General features: G+C 44.2%; 1 protein-coding gene across 1 annotated transcript; it reads right to left on the bottom strand.

Annotated features, from left to right (window-relative positions):
- Positions 1-14,686: 14,686 nt before the first annotated feature.
- On the bottom strand, positions 14,687-15,205 carry LOC140206856 (uncharacterized). The gene has a single exon (XM_072275102.1). The coding sequence runs from the start codon at positions 15,203-15,205 to the stop codon at positions 14,702-14,704; it is 504 nt and encodes a 167-aa protein (XP_072131203.1). The 3' UTR covers positions 14,687-14,701.
- Between the last annotated feature and the right edge of the window lie 1,123 nt (positions 15,206-16,328).

Below are 16,328 nucleotides of genomic sequence, written 5' to 3' on the forward strand. Positions count from 1 at the left end.
CTACATTTCTAAGTTTTAAGAGGAGCTCATTGCAAACCACAACAGAGATTAATAACAGCCAAGAAGAGACGTGTTTCACTAGTTCCCGTTCGATCTTTGCAGTCTCACAAATATGCCATGACATTATTCAGGGAAATGAAAATAACACCAGTTTCCAAAGATTTTCAAATAATATATGAAGGCAGATACTGTTAAAGAACAGGAAACATTGCAAGAAGGCACATAAAGAGGAGAAACATAATAAAGTAAACCGAATAACCGATTTAGAGCACTGGTGTCTTTTGTTTTTTGTGTGATTTTCAATGGAGGGTAAATTGTACAAACGTACAGCGTCACCTTTGCTTGCCAATAAATACAAAGTCATTTCATAGAAAGGTGCTGATGCTCCTAGATTTAAGTATTCTCTGTCACATCGACTTTTTTCACCCAGCGGAATTGCATCAGCTGCCGGAGAGTAGTAATGTATGTATGAATGCGTCCTGGCCTCTTGTATGGTATACGGGTATCGACAGTAAGGGGTTATTTTTTTCCTTGTTTCTTTCTGATTTAACAGCATGAAGAATTCGCAGTAAAGTGAGACAGAGTACACATGTTGAAGATTATTAATCTACTACTATATCAGGATGACATGAGAAATACTAATCAGCCACGTGTAAAGGCACAGTAAGACTGTGTGCAATGAATACTTAGCGGCCACTCGGTGATCTGATCCACACTGTGCTGGAGGGAACCCAGTTGCCGACAGTTAATTCCATCATTCTCTGACTCTGTTTCTGACTTTCTCTCCCTCACCTTCTGTCTTCCTCCTCTCCACATGTCTGCCGCTCTTGTCTACTCGCCACTCCCGGCTACCAAGGGAACCCCTTTTCTAGAAAGGCTGATAGTCTTTCTCTCTTATAAAAATTAACACGTCCTAAGCTAATGCGCTGTTTCAGAACCGCTGTTTTGCATTTCTTATTTTACACACACCAAGGAAGAATCACATGTGATTTTTGACTTATTTACCTCATTCCTTACACGGGATTTTAAAACAAAATACATACATTTGTTTATTATTTAAGAGCCATTTTTTCAACTTAATATTCAGCTAAGTCGACTGAAATATCAAAAAGACCTTGAGACATCCCCAGATCCATGTGTACTCAATCTCGCCGTGAACATCTCCAAATGTCTGTGCACCTTCAAATACGAGTGCGTTCCTGCAAGTACGATTGTTTATCCTGGAGCAAGAATCATTTCGATCTTTTTCACAAGATGGCTGAATCCACATTGAAAATAGCAAGAGCAAAGTTCGCTGTTGAAGTGCATTATTTATTAAAGTATCTCTAAACGAAACAACCTTGATATTTGTCATTAACCCAAATCCACCAAGACCCACAAATCGAGATGCACTCACAAATACGGATGGACACCCATATCGCTGCTCACTGCGAACCCGCCAACACCCTCCAGATACACATCAGCTTATCCCAGAGGAGGAATAATTTCAAATAGTCCACTCAGTAGCAACCTCCATCTTAAAAAATCATAGTAACAGCAGAGAAGAACATTAAATGTGTATTTATTAATGAAGTACCGATCAATGAAACAACCTTGAGATTCGTTACAACTCAAAATCGACCGACATCCCCAAATCTGTAAGCACCCTCAGACCGTATGCACCACCAACCCAGCTGACACCCACGTATGCACATTTGATTTTCAAAGAAGAATCATTTTAACAAGATGGGATTGCACAGGCAAGTGGGGCTGCACACGGATTTGTGGGAGCCGTTGTATGTGGAGTTGTGACAAATCTCAACATTCCTTTACTTCCGATATTTTATTAATTAAAGCACTTTCAATTATAAACTTTGTTCTTACTGTTTTATAAGGTGGAAGCAGATAGATTGTGATCTGTTTGAAATTATTTTGCTCAAGAATAATCTAATGTGCATGTGGAGATGTCAGCGAGTTTGCGGGTTGCGTGAATTTGGAAGCCGACACAGATTTGGGATTCCACAAGGATTTTGTGGTGCGTGCTGATTTAGGAATGTGCACAAATTTAGGGGTATGTTGGCAAATATATTTGCACACCGATTTGGGGTGGGGGGTGGGGAGTGAAAAATCTCAAGAATGTTTCATTTATAGAAACTTTAATAATAACTGCTGGGTCTGCCAATTAAGATTAGTTAACTGAAAGGACTGGGCAATCGCAGGTCGGAGGCAGTTCAGAAAAGTCTACACTGCCAGCTGGGTATTCTGATGGTCTAGGAGTTTGCCAGCATTGGACTACCAGGTATCCTTAAAACGAGCTATAATGTCCGAAAGGGATTCGCCTTTTATATGTAGACTTCGGGAAAGTTCGCAAAACTCCCCGTGCTGTCGGGCCGTCATTAAAATGGGTTCCATTACCTTAGCGACCCATGGCTTGTCTTACATCGCCCGCCCGACCTGGTTTCCAGTCACGTTCGGGCGTCTGTCTGGGACTGGAGAACCTACTGTGTGTCCCTCCCCAAGAAGTTCCATATGTAACACTGAGGAGTGCGCGCAAATCCCCGGGCAGGAGCTGGAAAACTTGACAAGTTTGTGTGAGCCAGTTGGTTGTCTTAGCGGGTTAGGAGATTAATTAACGGTATTCTATACCACAGGCGCGACCCAGGGCTTTACAATTGTGATTTCCCCCACAATTTTTGGGGAAACTCACTGATATCTTCTCCAGTAGATCTATCTGCTGCTTCTGCTCCTGTTCCCTTTGTTTTTTTTTGTTTTCTGACCTGTCTGTTCCCGACGAATAGGTGTTAATTCGGGGAACCATTCTGACCCGGCTCCTCGGCGGAAACAATAGCCGACGCAGAGAGCGCCAGTCCTCGAAATCATGATTCATTTGTTAGAAATATGTTCTTTCTTGCGTTCAGTTGTAAGTTGTTGGTGTCCCATTTGTTAGTAAACCACAACATGTAATCGAAGTCTAATATTTTAGTTTTAGCGAATCGAAAGCACCGCCACAAGTCCAATCCCCTTGACTCCAAGCATATAACTCACTAGAAAATGTGACAGAGTACATGCTATCCCCTGTTCTCAACCAAACCTTATCAGCGGGCGACCCTGCAGGAAACCAACAAATTCTTTGTCTTGTACTTTTCGACTTTCTACATCGTGGTGTCGTTTACCGGTACTTTCGTTTTAGGATCACTCGGGCGTCGCTCGTGAGGCGCGGTTCTCGCCGGTTTACCTTTAGAGGGGTCCACCAACCTACTAGGACGGTAACCCAACACTTTTCAGAATTAAAGTGTACTTAACAGATGTTGCAACATTCGCGCGCCTCAGTTATACACTTGTACAATCCATTGAATATAACAGCGAACATCTGGGTCCCAAAATGGATCAGTTTTATTTTAAAGCAATTTTAAATTTCATGGTTCCCTGTCCCTTCTCGCAGTTTCCTTCTTTTTCTTACCCGAACGCAGGTACACTGGTCACCGGCTGGTGAGGGACAACCTCTTCTGGCGCAGTCCGAGGGGCCAAATTCTCGGTCAAGGGTTCACTATATCGCGTTTAAAGGCTCCCATCCTCGTCGCCAAATTTGTCAGGCCAAGTCAAATCACGTTCGGACTCAAATAGTGATATTGTCGGAGAATACAAAACAACACGCGGACTCAGATATTTGAATGTCTTTTATTTCCGTGGCCATGTGAGAATCGTTTCTCAGAGCGGCGATTCTGAATTTACAGTTCATAATGCTCCATTTTCATCAGTCACACATTATCATTAGCCCAATAAATTCTCTCACCAGTAGTTTTCCCCCTTTCACCTTGTTACATATACCTGTTAGGATGCATTCTCCAGTTACCTTATAAGGTATCCGTAGCCTTCAGCCAGGAGCAGATGTCATCAGGTGGTTCCCAACCTTCACAGAGTGTTTCGACCCTTAACCACGACACTCTCCAGTTGATGGGCCGGCAGTGGTGGCCAAATCACTGCCCATCTCCTCTTGGCTTCCAGCTCCCCTCCTCTCGCCTACTCCAAATCCAACAAGAGGCTCGTTCTGCCTCTTCCCCCAACCTACAAACTGCTTGATTTTTTGCTCCTTTCGTCCAGGCACAGATCTGACAACAACCGCCATGCTGATTTCGCTGGCCTTCCATCTTAAATACATGCCCTCTGGTATTAGTTATTTCATGTCTCATGTTCAGCGAAAAGAAAAAAAACGGGCTGTCCACGATGTTGGTGCCTTTCATGTTCCTATGAATTTCAATCAGGCCTCCCTCAGCCTCTGCCGCTCCAGATAAAATATCCCAAGACTGTCTAATCTCTCCTTATCAAGGAAGCATCCTGTTAAGGCTCTTCGACTCTCAGTTCAAAACCCCCACAATTTTCCAATAATAGAATCCAATACTCAGGATGTGGTTAAACTGGAGATTTATAAAACTGCAACATAACTACCTGACCCTGGAACTCAGTGCCTCGACTGCTAAAGACAAGCAGGCCCTACGCCGCTCGCAGCAACCCCTCACCCTGTGCAGCACCTAAAGAGAGTAATGAACTGGGATCCCAAACCCCCTTCTAGATCAACACAGTATATCAACACATACTGATCTTCCCCATGACATAAGCCCCAGTCCTGGTCAACTTCCTCTGCAGTCTTCCAGCACAAAGTATCATTGATATAGAATGCTAACCAGAGCTGAATGCAGCATTTTCACGGAACTTAGCGGGTCAGGCCGGATCTATCGAGAGGAGTAGAGTCGACCTTTCAGCGACAACATTTCCATTACAGCATTGACAGTGGCCCTTCGGCCCACCCCTTCTGTGGCGTTCAGGTGCCATACAAAACATTTCCATCTGCCTGCGTTTGTCCCGTTTGCCCTGGGACGGCAATTTGCCTGAATGTACATCTCAGTCACAAGGCATTGGGTCTGAAGAGACTTTTCCGTGCCGTAAGAGTCGTTGATCGAACCTTTTCTATCCTGTAGTTACCAAAAGTGTCTTTTAAATTTGTTTAAGTACAGGACCTCTAAGGGGGTAGTGTTTTGTCTCTTAAAGAGCATTAGGGTGGATAATTTTCCAGGGCCAGGCGGGATATACTTACAGATTACTTGGAGAAGCGGGAGATTAGAATTCTGAGGACCTCTCCTCTGTAGCTGCAAGCAAGATACCCAAAAAGCGGAGATAAATGGTATTCCATTATTCATAAAAGGGGATGGGTTATCCTGGAAAATATCAACTTCTGAGTCACACTTCGGGGTATGAAACTTACTGGAGAGGATTCTTCGGGATTAGATGTAGTGTTATCGAACACCACACACATAAACATTTTCTCTGGCTCTTCCAATCTCTGCCGAGCTGTTTTCTGGTCTGGTCCCAACGACCTGCATTAAGACCATAGCCTTTCATATACTTCCCATCCATTTACCCGTTCAAGTGTCTCCTAAATGTTGCGATTGAGCCTGCATTCACCACTTTCTCTGGCTACTCATCCCACGTTCATACCGCCCTCTGAGTGAAGAAGCTTCCTCTCGTGGTCTACTTTCACCTTTAAAATATGAACTCTTGTTCCAGTCTCACCTAACTTGAGGGGAGAGTGCCTCAGTTTGGGAGAGAATAGGCCTATTGATTCTCTCCTTCTGACTCAACCCCTCAATTTCTGAAACATCATTATAAATTATCTCTGTAATCTTTCAAGTTTATTGATCTCTTTCCTGCAGATATGTGATCTGAACTATACATAATGCTCCACGCTGATCCTCAATAACGTCTTACACAACTTCAACATAACATTTTAATTCGTGTACTCGGTACTCTGATATATGAAGGCGTGTGTGCAAAGATTCTCCTCATGACCTTATCTAGGAATTTTGAAACTGCATTCTCGGAACCCTCTGCTCTCCTGCACATCTGAATTACCTTCCACTAATTGTATAAGTCCTGCCCTGGTAGGTCCTGCCAAAGTGCAACAGCTCACACTAGATCCCAACTCGATGGAATTTCACATTAAGTTCCAACTTCAAAATGTTCAGCCCGTTTTTCCAGCTGCTTCACTCACGCTAAAAGTTTTCATAACCTACTTCGCTGTCCACTGACACTCCGAATCCAGGTGTCATCTGAAAATCCAGTTTACCATATAACGATTGACTTATATATCCTGTTCCTTAGAATGTTTTTCACTCAGTTCTGGGGGTACACGCATATTTGGGGGTGTCGCTGGATTTGAGGTGCACACTTATATGAGAGGAGTGTGCAGATTTGGGGGTGTACACATATTTTGTCATCCTGTGAATGGTTGGAATGATTCTAGTTTGGGGATAATTTGGTTTGCAAGTCAATGCCCAATTCTACTGTCATTATCCTTCACCGAATTTACATTTATCCCCCTGCAGCTCCAGTCTTATCCTTATCAAAAACTGTTTGCGAACCTCCAGAATTATACTACTGATACTACTAAGTCAAGCCCGTCTCCCTCCCTGGTCGTCCATCTAAATACTCTTTCAGGAAGCATTCCAGGACCCATCTGAACCACAAAGCCCCATCCATCCTCAAGGGATAAGGGAATGCCAGTAATGTTGGAGTGATTATTTACCCGCAATAACTGCATGATTGCTTTTACATCAGCCCATAACCTCCAGACCTGTCTGTTGCTCTCTCTTACAGGCTGCAGGTAGAACACCATCAGAGCGATTGCACATTCCTTATTATTGAGCTCTACCTGCATCGTGTTACTGATGAAGCCTATGGGATGATCTCGGACCTGGGACATTCTGAAATTCTGCCTGATCAGCAGTGCAGGAACCCCACCCCCACACCACCACCTCACCCTCTGGATTGCCTGAATCATCTGAATTCTGGAATGGTTAGCGACCAGCCCTGACCTTCTCTCAACCAGAGCTCTGCAATATCTGGCTCACTGTGTCACGTACTAATCCAGGTTCTAAGTACGTCTGTCTTAAGTGTTACACACCTTTACTGACATAACCTCACTTCAGCCCCTCGGAGACACCGGGCTCATTAACGGGGTCCTGGCTGGACTTCATTTTTGCATTCCTTGACCTCGTCTCTACCTTTTACTCAATCCTACTTACTCACTTGCAGTTCCATTTCCCACTCTCCCGCCCAACCCCCAAGACCAGGCCTGCACATGCCACATGTTAATGCCAGGGCAGATACATCAAACTTGCCAGTTAGAATATCAACTCCCTTTCAGTGCAGGTGTAAAACCAATGTTCTTACACCAGTCCACCAAACCTCGAAGAGAGCCCAATAATATGTGTATACGATGCCCTTCCTCCTGCACAAATTGTTAGCCACACATTTACCTGTTCTTCCTTAGCATCTTTTCCCTCTTAAGCCCGTGATACGGGAAGTAATAGTGAGATCACTTTTCCGGAGTTGCCAGTTCTTAAACCATCAACCTTCTTAGCTACTCAATTAACTTGTTTGGAAATTTTGAGGGATCTATAGACTTGCATAGCACGACTCCCCTGATCCTCCACACTACGATAAAATCTGCCATTTGTGCTCTGTAATCCAGTTTGAATTTTTATTATGTATCAGCTCGTACTGTTACTCATGGAAGTCCATCTATCACATCGTACCCCAGCTCTACACCGTGTCGACGTCCCATTGTAACCTATGATGAAATTCTACACTATCCACAGCTGCAGCACATAGGTGTCCTTGATTCAATTAGAGATGAAGTGAGGAACAATGAGCCGCAGCGCCCAGCAACCTCAACGTTACTCTAGCCTAATCGCTAAGTTTTGTTTCCTTTTTTAACTTGGGAGAAAACCCATAAATGTGACGGGGATTTAGTACAAATTCCTTCCAGCAAAACACCGGCATTGAGCTCTGATTTCCAGTGCCCCGAGCTGGAATAGTCTGATTCTAAGCGCTACGCTACGTGGAGCTTCAAACTGCAAGTTACCAACCCACATATGTACTTCCTCTTTCAAGTCGTTTACAAATATGAGAAAAAGTAGATCTCCTGGAAACGCCCCACCTGCTGCCAGTCCCATACTCACTGGGCAAGGTAAGTCCAAGCCCAGGCAGCTGAGTTTCCATCAGTCCCATGCCTCCCGACGTTCTGGGTGAATCTATTGCAGGGGCTCTTGTCAAGCGCCTCACTCAATTCCATACACACAGCGTCCACCACTCTAGCCTTTGTTTTGTCAACCCCTCAGAAAGTCATTCAGGTGCGTAAGGCATGATCTTCCCCTCACAAAGCCATTTGACTGTCTCTAATTATGCTTCTACAAATATTTGTCAACCCTATCGCAAAGAATTCCCTTCAAAGATTTAGCCTCCATTAATGCCAGGAGTCATGGTTATACAATTAACAGGATTATCCTCACTACCTATTACCCGTCTTAACCAAGCTTACATTTAGAGTTTATATTTAGATATTACCCCCTCACGATGAACATTAATTGACATCACAGACCAACCACTGAAGGATTCAGATTGATTCCTCAATTCAGTTTCATCTGGAGTATGTAATATCTGAATACAAACTGCCACTACTCTCATCACCTTTCTAATTGTATAAACAATAATATCCCTCATCGCGTTTGTTTAGAGAGATCCTCCAATCTTCCAGTTGCATGAGTTCAAAATTAACTGAGCCTCTGTTCCATTAATTATCAAGTGTCTGTTTCTGTAACACTGTCCTTTTCAACCATTATTCGCTTGTTCTTTGTCCAGGGTCGGTTCTGTGTTGGCACAGCCGAACATCTCGTTGACACTGACTAGGATTAGACCAAACACAAACAAGAGGAGCTCTGCAGATTTTAGAAATCCAAAACGCTGGAGGAGTTCTGCAGACCAGGCAGCATCTATGGAGAAGAGTAAACTGTGGACATCAGCATCTATGGAGAAGAGTAAACTGTGGACATCAGCATCTATGGAGAAGAGTAAACTGTGGACATCAGCCTCTATGGAGAAGAGTAAACTGTGGACATCAGCATCTATGGAGAAGAGTAAACTGTGGACATCAGCATCTATGGAGAAGAGTAAACTGTGGACATCAGCATCTATGGAGAAGAGTAAACTGTGGACATCAGCATCTATGGAGAAGAGTAAACTGTGGACATCAGCATCTATGGAAAAGAGTAAACTGTGGACATCAGCATCTATGGAGAAGAGTAAACTGTGGACATCAGCATCTATGGAGAAGAGTAAACTGTGGACATCAGCATCTATGGAGAAGAGTAAACTGTGGACATCAGCATCTATGGAGAAGAGTAAACTGTGGACATCAGCATCTATGGAGAAGAGTAAACTGTGGACATCAGCATCTATGGAGAAGAGTAAACTGTGGACATCAGCATCTATGGAGAAGAGTAAACTGTGGACATCAGCATCTATGGAGAAGAGTAAACTGTGGACATCAGCATCTATGGAGAAGAGTAAACTGTGGACATCAGCATCTATGGAGAAGAGTAAACTGTGGACATCAGCATCTATGGAGAAGAGTAAACTGTGGACATCAGCATCTATGGAGAAGAGTAAACTGTGGACATCAGCATCTATGGAGAAGAGTAAACTGTGGACATCAGCATCTATGGAGAAGAATAAACTGTGGACATCAGCATCTATGGAAAAGAGTAAACTGTGGACATCAGCATCTATGGAAAAGAGTAAACTGTGGACATCAGCATCTATGGAGAAGAGTAAACTGTGGACATCAGCATCTATGGAAAAGAGTAAACTGTGGACATCAGCATCTATGGAGAAGAGTAAACTGTGGACATCAGCATCTATGGAGAAGAGTAAACTGTGGACATCAGCATCAATGGAGAAGAGTAAACTGTGGACATCAGCATCTATGGAGAAGAGTAAACTGTGGACATCAGCATCTATGGAGAAGAGTAAACTGTGGACATCAGCATCTATGGAGAAGAGTAAACTGTGGACATCAGCATCTATGGAGAAGAGTAAACTGTGGACATCAGCATCTATGGAGAAGAGTAAACTGTGGACATCAGCATCTATGGAGAAGAGTAAACTGTGGACATCAGCATCTATGGAGAAGAGTAAACTGTGGACATCAGCATCTATGGAAAAGAGTAAACTGTGGACATCAGCAACTATGGAAAAGAGTAAACTGTGGAAAAGAGTAAACTGTGGACATCAGCATCTATGGAAAAGAGTAAACTGTGGAAAAGAGTAAACTGTGGACATCAGCATCTATGGAAAAGAGTAAACTGTGGAAAAGAGTAAACTGTGGACATTTTAGGCAGAATTGGATCTCTCTCTCTCTCTCTCTCTCTCTCTCTCTCTCTCTCTCTCTCTGCAGTTCCTGTTGCCTGAGCTGAAGCTTTTCTCCAGCACTATGTGTAGGATTAGACCACATCAGTTCCCAGTTTCTTCACTGTGTCTTTTGTTCTGGGTTCACAGCATCTCCTCTTCCACTCAACCACAGCTCTCCCCTCCCACCCCCCCCCCCCCCCCCCCAGCAACTCTTTCTCTGAGAGCTAAAATTCTGACACTGAAAGTTAGTTCAAACGGGAAAACAAAAGGAAAAACTATAGGTAGAGACAGAAGAGAAAAAGATCGTGAAGGAAAGGACAGGTAATGATGGGAACAGGAGTGCTTGATACCGACGAAATTATGCTCCAAAAACAGACAGTTTTGTCAGAATCGGGAAGAAGGGGTGACAGGTTAGCCTCAGGATTCAATTTCAGTTTGGCGAGGGTGAGATGCAAAGGGGATTTTTCTGCAATGCTGAGGCCACTGGTGCCGTCGGGATCGACTGTAAATAGCTGTTTTATAACTGTAAGGCAACACACACAAAATGCTGGAGCAACTCAGCAGATAGGGGGCAACTTTGGAAAAAAGTAAATATTCAACTATTCGGGCCGACAATCTTCATGATTTCGTGTGTGTTCTGTATTTCGAGCATCGACAGAGTTTCTCATGCTTTGTTTGTAACTCTGTTCATCGTATTGTTTCCGTTTGCTCACAAGTGGGAGTACAGAATAGGGACATGAAAGCAGCTGAATTGTACTACTGCACAGCATTTATTTATATCGGCTGAATGAGTTTCAAAATCCAGTTCAGTGGGTATATCACCGCATTCTTGAGGTCCTCTCGGAATTTGCTCTGAGTCAGGGCGTAAATACACGTGTTGGCGCAGGAACTGATGATCTGCAGCATTCCCGATGTCTCTTCTACAATGTAAACGGGATGCATGACAGAATAATAAACAAAACTCATTGAAATCCGTTGATAGATATAAAATACCAAACGTGTTAACCACAACAATATGAAACTACCGGTTATGCTGAAGAGCAAAACGATGGATTTGCGTCGGTTCTCCATCTCCTGGTCCTTGTCATTCTCTCCACTCTTTTGTCCCCGGAGCCTCCTGCGGGCTCGACTGGCCGCTAGAATCCGCCTGGCTGTCAGAATATTGAACAACAAAATCAGAAAGAATGGGACACAAGGGGTGAAAATGCGATGAAGCATCTCAAATACCGCCCAAGAAGAAGAGTACTTGTAGCTTGGTGTAAGAACACAATACCAGGGAACACCATCAATTATTACAAGAGGTTCAGAAGCAAAGCCCCAGGGGACGTTCTCCAAACAGGCCAGCACACTCACTGTCCCGATAACCACAGCCGCCGTGATATGAAAGCTAAATATTTCCCCGCTTGCAGGGCAACAGTCTGCCGGTGTTTGCCCCCCAATGTGGTGAATCGCCACCACCGTGGGCTCAGACATTTCCACAGATGAGCCCCTCCTGTCCCCACCGGGACAAACATCCTGTCCGCCCCCTCTCTCACCGTCTTCATCCTCTCCCTCCCCGGGGAACCGGCATCAAACCGACGGGCCGAGCGGTCTCCTCCTACCTCTCAGCGATACATCAGACTCCGGCCGCAGGAGACGCTTCACAAACGCCCCAACTTCCCTCGGAGGGAAATGGAAATAAATCAGAAAGCGGACATTTACTTTGGGATTTTGTTCCGCTTTGACGGGCAGTTCGCTCTGCAGCAGAGACGAGGTAACGCCCTCTCGGCTGGTCCGCTTCCACTATTGGGTGTAACCAGTGATTGACATCGCTTCGCACCAATGGGAATAGCGCAGCTCCGCAATCGATTCAGTTCCTCTGTTGACTGCTCGGGGGGCGGGGGGGCGCGCGGCTCGTGCTCAGTAGCTCAGCCGTTAAACCGAAAAAGCTCGAGCACAGCAGCGCGTGTGTGACGTAAGGCACCGTGCTCGTGACAGCAGATGCAGATACGGGGAGACCATGGGTGACGTCAGGCGCATGGGGGGGGGGACTGCTGTGTGACGTCACGTGAGGGGGAGCGCTTCAATTTTAAAACACCTTTTGTTGGGTCCGATCTGGAACAACAAAATTAAATTCGGGTTTCATCGGGACCGGATCCGGTGTTGTGAGATGTGTCCGGCTGTGCCGTGTTGTTGGTGGAGTGGGCAGCGGGGTGTTTGTCTCCGGGCTCTCCTCAGCCCCGGTTTTCACTTTGCGACCGAGCCCGGGCCGTGGATCAATTCCTTGTGGTTCTGCAGGGGGCTTGGGGCGAAGGGACAGTCTGTCTGTCTGTCTGTCTGTGTGGGTCGGGGTTATGAGTGGGTGTGGGTGTGGGTCCCGGGACAAATTAACTTGTAAACACCGGACCATCTGGTGAATTGGATCAGACAGCTTCGCTCGCCTGTCCTTTCAGGAAACAACAATTCTCTCTGCATATTAATGACTGTCTAAACTTGCTGTGAACAAGATTATGTGTTACAAGATTGTGAGTTACAGAGTCTAGGACAGCTGTCACCGTCATGGGCTGCGAGTGCAGACAGGGATTGGGGTCACTGAGCTGTGCATCAGAGAAGGACACGGGTTTGTACAGCCTCCTGTGGGGTAGAAATGTCCACACGGTGAATTCGGATCTGCTGGCACATCGGGAGTCTGAAAGGGAAAGGGAATAGGGAAGGGGCTGAGCAGAGAGTTTTAACAGGGGTGGAGGGGTACAGGAGCTGTCTGATAGATCGTTTTTAATTGTTTTTTATAATCTCACAGATGGTGACTGAGGAAGGAGCTCGTTGACGGAGGATACCCGGAGGCGAGCAGCTCAGATACGGAATCAGGAATTGAATTGCATTGACTTTATTTCTTACATCCATGAGGAGTAAAAATCTTTACGTTACGTCTCCATCTAAATGTGCAACGTGTAATCATAGTAATGTATAATAAATAAAATAGACAATGTAATATAGTGTACACTCAGATCAGCGTGAGTTCATCAGTCTGACGGCCTGGTGGAAGAAGCTGTCCCGGAGCCTGTTGGTCATGGCTTTTATGTTGCGGTACCGCTTCCCGGATGGTATCAGGAGAATGACAGTGTTGTGATTTTCTGTGTCACGGGTACAGACAGTCGTCTCAAGTGAGGAGTTTGTGTGGAGATGCAGCTTCTCTGGAGCTGGAGGAAAGAGGACACACCAACAGGTGGAACCAGCTGTGGGAAGACATGGTTTGTCAGGTCTGATGATGAGCTGAATGTACCATAACCTTCAGACTGAATCAGAAAACCATTCTGAGGTTATTTGACATGTCAGAATCAGGGGAGATGTGATCACATGTGCAGAGGGCAGGGGTTGTGTCTCCATGAGACCCTCAGTGAGATGGTTCAAGTTACAGTGTGCAGGGATGAAAGCACAGTGTTTGGGGCCGGATTTAATCACTGATTCTGACACAGTGAGAGGGTTAGTTCTGCCGTAAGGAGGAAACATTAATGGAGAAAGAGACAGGAACTTCATCAATTCTACACGGGTCCCATTTATCAGCACTTGGTTCATAGCCGACTGTATCTCAGCAGTTTCTTTCTTTTTTCTATTCAAATCTTTTTATTATTATTATATTATTCAAAAATAACACGAGTACATCAAATTAAGCAACACAATGTCTAGAGGAAAAAAAACATTATTTTAAAGATTGAAAAATGTTGCTGATAATTTAAAAAAAAACTACTAAGCAGAAAATCTGGGATAAAACCCCATTAGGTGTACAACCCGGAGCAATGCGTCATACAAAAAGCCTCTAAAAATAAACATCAAACCACCAGCAAGAAAAAAAATATATACCAAAAATTTACAATTAGATCATGGAGGAAATCTATCAATTAACTCAAATGATAATAACGAGCAAATGAACCCCACCTTTTCTCAAAATCAAATAAAGGTTCAAAGGTTCGACTTCTAATTTTCTCCAAACTAAGACATAGCATCACTTGAGAGAACCATTGCGACAAAGTGGGAGCTGATGTATCCTTCCACTTCAACAAAATGACCCTCCTAGCTATCAATGTAACAAATGCAATAACATGATGGTCTGACATAGAGATATCACGGATATTTTGAGGAATTATTCCAAAAAGTACAGTTAATTTGCTAAATTGTAAATTAATTTTAAGTGCTTTAGAAATTGTCGAAAAAACTGACATCCAGTACTGTTCCTGTATAGAACAAGACCAAAATATGTTGTCATCGTCCGGTCCATAAAGACGGTATTCCGGTTCACGGTCCGGTCCATCGACCCCTGATCCAGGTTTTCCTGTCTACACTGGACATCTGGTAGATCATCAAGTTTCGGGCCGACCAAAGAGCGCCTTTCACCGAGCTGATCTGCCAGCAGCACCGGACGTTTTTTTTTTTGTGTTTTTTTTTGGAGTTCCAAACAATCACACTTTATTTAAACAGTACAATTCCAAATTCAAATACTTTAGGTCAACTGCCCACACTCAGTGATTTTAACCGTGGCTTTTGGTGTTCCATTCACGGTGCCACAGCTCTCCATCTTCTTTACCACATCCATTCCTTCTACCACAGATCCAAAGACAACATGTTTCCCATCCAACCAGCTGCTCCTTGTGATGCATATGAAGAACTGGGAACCATTTGTATTTGGTCCAGCATTGGCCATGGACAGGATGCCTGGCCCCGTGTGCTTCAGCTGAAAATTCTCATCTTTAAACTTCTCCCCATAGATGGACTTGCCTCCAGTGCCGTTATGTTTTGTGAAGTCGCCACCCTGGCACATGAAGCGAGGAATGATTCTGTGGAACGTTGAGCCTTTGTAACCGAAACCCTTCTCGCCTGTGCATAATGCACGGAAGTTTTCTGCAGTCTTTGGGACAATATCTGGTCTTAGCTCCATCACTAGGCGACCCTGGGGTTTATCCCGAATAGAGATGTCCATAAAAACCTTGGGGTTTTGGCCGGCCATGGTTCTGCAGTTTCCGAGGTCGGAGAAAAACGCAAGAAGCAAGCTGTACACTGCCTTTGTCACTGTGCGACGATGCAGCCAAAAAGCGGAGAAGCGATACCCACAACTGTCCGGACCCTTTCGGATCCTGCTAGTCTTCCCTCTATTAAGTTAGACCGACTGTCTACAGGACACCGATTTATCCTACTTCTCTCCAACGTTTGAAGTAGGTTTGGTGTAATTTCTCTCAATCTTTGACAGAAGTTGTCTTTTTCTCCCTCGTCGCGAAAGCTCTTTTCGAATATAGCTGATCGTGTAAAATAGCTGATATTTCACCAACCAAATGAGAGAGGCGGACCTGGTTTGTATGAATACTCCTCCTCTCAGCTGATAGTCCTGTCGAACTGTTCCGCCCGCCCTCTCTAGCGTCTGATGTTAGTGCAAGCACTCATTTAAGGAGGTATTTCTTAACTTACAGCAAAAGTCTGGAGGAAGAAACGCCCCACGAGAAGGGTGCACCATCTGTGGAGAATTCCCAAGGAAGTTAGGATGCTATATCTTTGAAATAATATACGTTGTAATGAGGATTAATTCATTGATGGTAGTCAAGAGGACTGGGAAAGTTTAAAACTACAAGGTATGCCACAAAAATTGTAAAGAATGTGGGACACATGAGTAAATTATTAAATATATTGATGGGGTTTTTACAGAAATACAAGCAAAAAGCCAAAAGTAATGTTGGTTTTTGAGGCTGATTGTAAAATTGGGAATGAGAAGGTACAGATTCTAAATAATGAAAATAATAACAGATTGCAAAGGTCTGTAGGGAGAGAGATTTTTTTTATTTTTATCAGTGAAAAAGTACAGGACAAATTTGTATCTTTACAAATGAGTGACATCAGAGATAGTGGATGCATTGGTTGTAATCTGAGGAGACCGGATGTATGTTCTCAAATTTGTTGAAAATATAAAGATAAGTGGCTTATCAGGTGATGCAGAGTACACAAGAGCCTGCAACGTGATGAGCACAGGTTAAGTGGATGAGCAGGAAAGTGACCTTTGAAATATAATATAGAACAAAATATGAAGTTGCCTGCCTGCTCTGGAAAGAAGAAAGACAAACCTGATTGTTAAATAGAGAGGT

Source organism: Mobula birostris, chromosome 13, assembly GCF_030028105.1.
Source record: "Mobula birostris isolate sMobBir1 chromosome 13, sMobBir1.hap1, whole genome shotgun sequence".
NCBI classification, from domain to species: domain Eukaryota; kingdom Metazoa; phylum Chordata; class Chondrichthyes; order Myliobatiformes; family Myliobatidae; genus Mobula; species Mobula birostris.

Bases quoted from the DNA above. Each gene is read 5' to 3' on its own strand.
- LOC140206856 (XM_072275102.1), bottom strand. From the start codon at position 15,205: ATGGCCGGCCAAAACCCCAAGGTTTTTATGGACATCTCTATTCGGGAT.